This window comes from Mytilus galloprovincialis, chromosome 11 (genome assembly GCF_965363235.1).
Source record: "Mytilus galloprovincialis chromosome 11, xbMytGall1.hap1.1, whole genome shotgun sequence".
Taxonomy (NCBI): Eukaryota; Metazoa; Mollusca; class Bivalvia; order Mytilida; family Mytilidae; genus Mytilus; species Mytilus galloprovincialis.
In genome coordinates, this window is record NC_134848.1 from 60601379 (window position 1) to 60607773 (window position 6395).

General features: G+C 31.7%; 1 protein-coding gene across 1 annotated transcript; it reads left to right on the top strand.

Moving 5' to 3' along the window:
- Window positions 1–1716: 1716 nt before the first annotated feature.
- LOC143051283 (toll-like receptor 2) lies at window positions 1717–5505 on the top strand. Its single transcript, XM_076224236.1, has 2 exons — window positions 1717–1906; window positions 3241–5505. Exon 2 carries the CDS (start codon window positions 3253–3255, stop codon window positions 5395–5397), a length of 2145 nt encoding a protein of 714 aa, XP_076080351.1. The 5' UTR covers window positions 1717–1906; window positions 3241–3252; the 3' UTR covers window positions 5398–5505.
- Window positions 5506–6395: the final 890 nt, after the last annotated feature.

Consider the following 6395-nt stretch of genomic DNA (forward strand, 5'->3'; position numbering starts at 1 on the left):
GTTGTTAATACTTCCGTTACATTTAAAGACATGGCTTATCTTGACCACTTTTGAAAATATTCGAACTCGTTAGTCAAGATTCACATATACGTTAGTCAAGATTCACATATACGTTAGTCAAGATTCACATATACGTTAGTCAAGATTCACATATACGTTAGTCAAGATTCACATATACTTTCTTTTCTTTTCGAGTGTTTAATTTTTTGAACAGCGGTATACTACTGTTGCCTTTATTAATTTGCATTATCATGTCATTTTGACACTTCTATCAAAATTTTGTGTTGCTTTTAATTTAAATGTTGTAATAAGCGCTTATTCGGTTTGTAGATTCTCTGTGCAGTTAATGCGTATGCATTGTGTTAGGTTAACGACATCGTTTAGATAGGAAATACATATAATTGCGTGAATCTAAATAAGATCGATCTTATTTGAATCGATTCTTTTTTGTGTAAACGCTTAGATTGACCGCGATCGATCTTTTTTCAGGTGCTTCGTATATTTAGATAGGAAAATAACGATCAGAACAGTTCTTTTTATGTGGTAGTGTTCTTGTGCAATGTAAACTCGAACTGGCCTTTTTGAAGATCGATTCAAATAAAGATCGATTCAAATTTGTTGCTAGTGTAAACGGGGTCTAATTCTTATTTCATATCAACATGTGCACTTCCAAATTCATTTGAAATAACTGATTGCAAGAATGATACACTTATTTTAAAAACAAAGAAGACATGTTTGCAATAACTCGTATATGTTATTTGCATTGAAAACACAGATGTTCTCATCTATTTCCATTTAAAATAAACTATTGATCTGTATATATAATAAAGTGACTGATCGATCGCTGACGGTTGTCACGTTAATTGTCAAATAGAATCTGTCAGATAAGTCAAATAAGCTTTATTTTATTAGTTACCGAGGCGATCATTCAAAAACTAGTCAAGAACTAGTCAAGAACTTGGTCAATCACCAATCAGTTAGTTTTCCGACAAAGAGTAACACTAATCGTTGCAAGTAATGTAGCTAAACATCTGACTTGTATGACAGTTATTCATACATACGTTATACATGTTATATTGACATGAGCAAAACAAATCAGACATAATACTAACAGGTATATGTGACAATGTGAATAATAGTTGGTATATCATCCATGAGACAACTCTCCATCCAGGTCACAATGTATAACACAGTTTACAATTATAGGTCAAAAGTCGGTCTTCAACACGGAGTCTTGTCTTACATCTAACAAATACAACCACTGAGCAACAGGTTCCTGAGGTAGAGCAGGAGCAGAAAAATACAGCGGGTTTGAACGTTTCTACAGGCGCCATTCTTCAGCCTTACCTGAGACAGAAATGTAACATTACAACATATTTTTTTGGAATTTTCCTTCCATTATTTTTCAAATAATTAAGAAAACAAGGAAGTATCAAAGATTTGTCACGAGCATCAAGTTTTTTAAAATCAAGGCCATAAAAAATAACTAATACTTATCAACAAATTGAATATCCGGTGATGAAATATAAATATGTGACAATGTGTAATACAAAATAAAAAACCCAATACCACGCACTTTTTAATTTAGTGTAATTTTTATTATTACGATGTTTTAAAGAGTATAACTGAATTGTTTCCTTTTTGAAAGTATTTATAATGAGGAAATTGTAGTATTATGGTATTACAAATCTACATATTGTTGCCAATACCTTTAAACTCGACAAGGAAGATTTAGATTTAAACTACAATAGCAGTAAAAAGATCGAAAAGATTCAACCGCAATTATTTATAAGGTTAATTTGTCGTATCTTTACACATGTTACACTAGGCAATTCACTAAGTATGCAATAAATTGACCCATTTAAATTGAGTTTTCCGACCAGTTTGGAACCATATATTGAACAAGGTATGTACTCTTTAAATTTATTATTGGTTCTGCGTACGTGATTTCTCACAAAGTTTCAAATATATGTAATAGTTTCAAATCTTAATTACTACAGTGTAAGTCGACCAACAGATTATTATTTAGAGTCTAATTTTTTGAAGGCATTAGTATGAGAAATAAAATTCAAGAAGTCATAACAGGGATCGGAAAAAAATAAACTGTGACTGATTTCTTCTTAACAATACAAAAAAAGAGTTTTATCATTATTGGAAACATACAATTGATACCATTCAGCCAAATACGTTCAGTTAAAAGGTACAACTAAAATACCATACTTCACAAAGTAAAATTAAAAAGATGTCAATGGACACTACAAAAAAATCAAACTTCATATATAACGGAATACGTTCAAAATAATATTCCTAACTCGGCACAGAGCAACACAAACAGATATGATAGCCTATTATGACAACAATTCAGGCCCAGAAACCAAAACTGTGTCAACGTGTAACACAAACATGCAATACAAACAACTTAAACATTAAAAAATTATTCAAAGAAATCCAACAACGACGCCAACAAAAAAGATTGTCTAGTTTATGGAGAAAGACGCTGAATTATATGTTTTTGAAGTAGATAGAACAAAGTATATATGATGTAAACTTTCTCGATGAAGTAAGTGTTTAGTCAATATAAAAATAAGGGCCCATAGAATGAAAACAACACTATAAAGGCTTTCGTCAGCACCTCACCGCAGTGTCCAAAATATATAATAGCACGACGACAAATTAAGGGAACACTGTTAAGAAAACTAAAAGACACACAACTTTAGAACTTAGAATCTATAACTTAAGACCATATAAACGCAGTAGATTTTTTATTCAGCATTATCAAAGTACTGTCTGGTTATATTATGTATTTGATATATTTTGATAATAATGCTATGTTATCTATTATCACAGTATTTAGTTTTGTACAATGATTCCATAACAAAATATCTTGGGAAGTGTTGTGTATTGTATTATATATTGTTATTTCTTGTTATAGTCTAAATTGCTATTAAAAGCAAAGTTGCCCTTTTTTATTTTATCTTTTAGCTAATGTCTGCCTAATTTGCAATTGGTAAGCTATTGTTTGTTTTCACTTATCAAATTTCCCATTTTGCGATGAAATATCTTTTTTTTATTTAACACTCTTCTAAGTTTCCATTTGTTATTATGAAGTCTGGTTTTGTGATATTGTGCTCTGATGCGCGTTTCATTTATGTTTACCAGATGTTATATTTTTTCATATATAAGCGGCTAAATCTTCTAATCTTGTGAAATGACATTTATCATTGGTCCTCTTTATTATAGGTTATTTTTAAAATGAGAACATACATCATATTTGTGCTGACGTTTGGTTTCCTATATATGATCAAAAGTCATGTAGCGCAGAAGGAATGCCATAAAAATTGTAAATGCACAATTATGCCTGCAAAGAAACGCCAAGCTATCTGCACTGGACGAGATTTACATTATATTCCACAATTTCCAGACGCTATAATTTCTGTAATAATGAGCGGAACAAATTTGACTCATATCGGTGAAAATGGATTCCAGAATTTGACTGGCATTAAATTGAAAGATTTAAAATTAAATAACAATCTAATTTCATTCATTCATGAATATGCGTTTGTTAATTTGAAATTTCTGGACAGTTTGCGTATTTTTCAAGAAACACATTTAGATGTTGATGTAATAAAGGTGTCCGTTGGGAAAATGAAAACAACAAATCTCCGATCTTTGTATTTTCAACATAATAACTGGCTTGTTCTTCCAATCGACATGTTTTCTAGTTTTTCATACAGTCAAATACGAAATGTTCAAATTGGAGGTAACAGTTTTTCCAAACTAAATTTTACGACATTTTCACCATTAAAAAAATTGGGAAAACTGTTTTTGAGTAAAAATGAAATTGAACAAATTGATTTAAAAGGCATTCCAAAGGATCTAATAGACTTTCGTTTGAATGAAAATCTTCTCCCAAAGGTTCCGGAATGGTGTAGGAAGGATAACCGTGATGTCAGTTTAGTACGAAAATTGGAAGTTTTAGATTTAAGCGATAATAATATTGGAGATATAAGAATAAAAGCTTTTCAATGTTTGCCAAATTTGAAAAAGCTTATACTCAATAGAATACCAATGAAGAGAATTCGGTCAAATATATTCGCATCCCTTCCAGTTTTGTATTCTTTACAAATCTCGAAAATAGGGTTCCCTTTGCAAAAGATCGACGATTATGCGTTCAATAGTTCATCTCTTTCACATCTGTATATGGACGTTGCAAATTTCCATTTTGATCGAGAGGAACTTAATCCAAAGACTATTTTTTCCTTGTCACCAAATCTAAGTTTCCTAAACTTAGACCATAATTTTTTGCCTAAAAACGAAACAAAGATGCAACAAATATTTTCACCTTTGGTAAGGCTGAAAAATTTAATAATATCCTCCACAAGTCTTTTTATTCTTCCAAAAAATGTCTTCCCGTACTTAAAATCACTCGAGACATTGACCCTAAGTTCAAACAGGTTGTCAGATTGGAATGACGGTAGTGACATATTTCGGAATATGACGTCTCTTAGAAATCTCAATCTGAAAGATAATTTCATCAAAATTATAAACAAAAAAACTTTCCCTGCAGACGTACTCAAATCACTAAAAGTTCTGGATTTGAGCTATAATTCTGTTGTATGCACGTGTGATCAACTATGGTTTACAGAATGGATTAAATCAACTAAAGTGAAGCTTCTCAGTTATCCAACGCTATATAAATGTAGGGCACCACCCGCGCTTGATGGAACCTTATTTCAAAAGTATGTTAACTCTTCTAAGGATTGTCCTCCATGGAATCCTATTTATACCACGGTGATTATCTTGTTATTGTCAGCAACGGTATTAGCTGTCATATTTGCGATAATAATAAAATGTCAAACAAACATTAAAAACTATTTATACCTATGGAGAATCAATTACAACAGAAGAAAAGGTTATCTCCCCTTGCAGGATGCAGATAATTTCGAATATCATGCATTTGTTGTGTATTGTGATGCTGATCGCCAATGGGTTCACCAAAAATTTCTAAAGAAACTAGAACAAGATGAAGGAATGAAACTTTGCATTCATCATAGAGATTTTGAAATCGGGGAATCAATTACTGCAAATATCAATAACTATCTAGAGAAATCATGGAAAGTGGTTGTTATTTTATCAAATGATTTTGCAAAAAGTGAATGGTGTCAATGGGAGGTTGATGTCGTTCAAGAGCGGAGGCGCAGACAGGGAAGGGATGTATTTTTATTGATTATGCTTAAAGATATTGACTCTAAACATATGACCAATCAACTCAGAGCACTTCTAGACAGTGCATCAAGTCTGAAATATCCTGTTGGTGTTGGCGAAGAACTGTTCTGGACGGCAGCAGTGGAGACCCTGAGAAAGCCATTTGGGCATCCACCGACAGCACTGTTATGATAACACTTCTTAATGTGAGAATTTACGAAGTATTAACTATGATGGTTATTTGATTAACGATTAAATTCAAATGCATTATGCATTTGTGTTTCTAGTAATGCATATTTCTACACGAAATCATATCCATGGAATTGTTAGATAAAAACATGTATAATTAAAAATATATCTGGTTTGAAACCATGTATCTTGAAAAAAAGCTTTTAAACGTTTAGTACTGTTTTCCCTACGGTGTCCTATTGTTGCTTCTATGTCAATTTCTCTTTGGTGGAGCGTTGTATTTAAAATATCCTACAATATACTCTGGTTTAAATATTTATTAAAGCAGTCAAAGATTATTTTAGTTCGTTCTTTATTTGGTCTTAACTTTTTTGGATATGAGCGTCACTGGTGAGTTTTTTGTATTTAGACGAAACGCGCGTCTTGCGTACTAAATTTAGTCCTGGTATCTATGATGAGTTTATTTATTGCTTGCTTGTTTCAAGTCACGATGATATACACATTCAAGCTACAAAATGCAAAGTTGATCGTTGATGATTCTTCTGACAGTTGATAATTTGTTTTATCTATTTGATGATTTCTGTTTTCCTATTGCAGCTATCTTCCAGTCCTCGCAGCACAGTTTATCTAATTTTATTTTTTCTAAACCATTTCGATCCTTTTATCCCCGTCGTTATCACTTACACAACTTTCACAACATACACAACTTACACATTAATTATTCATTTGTTTTCTTATTTCGTCTTTAATATGCATTTAAGATTTATCTTTAAACGTTAGGCATGCCAAAACCAATCAAATCATGTATTTAATAAAGTGTCCTGTCAGTATAGCAATACATAAAAAATAAAATTGAGAATAGAAATAGTGAATGTGTCAAAGAGACAGCAATCCGACCAAAGAGTGGAAAACAGTACCAGGCCATAAATGGATTTATAATACAGCGAGACAATCAATGATCAATCTAAATGCATACAGTAAACCATATGTATCTCGGGATA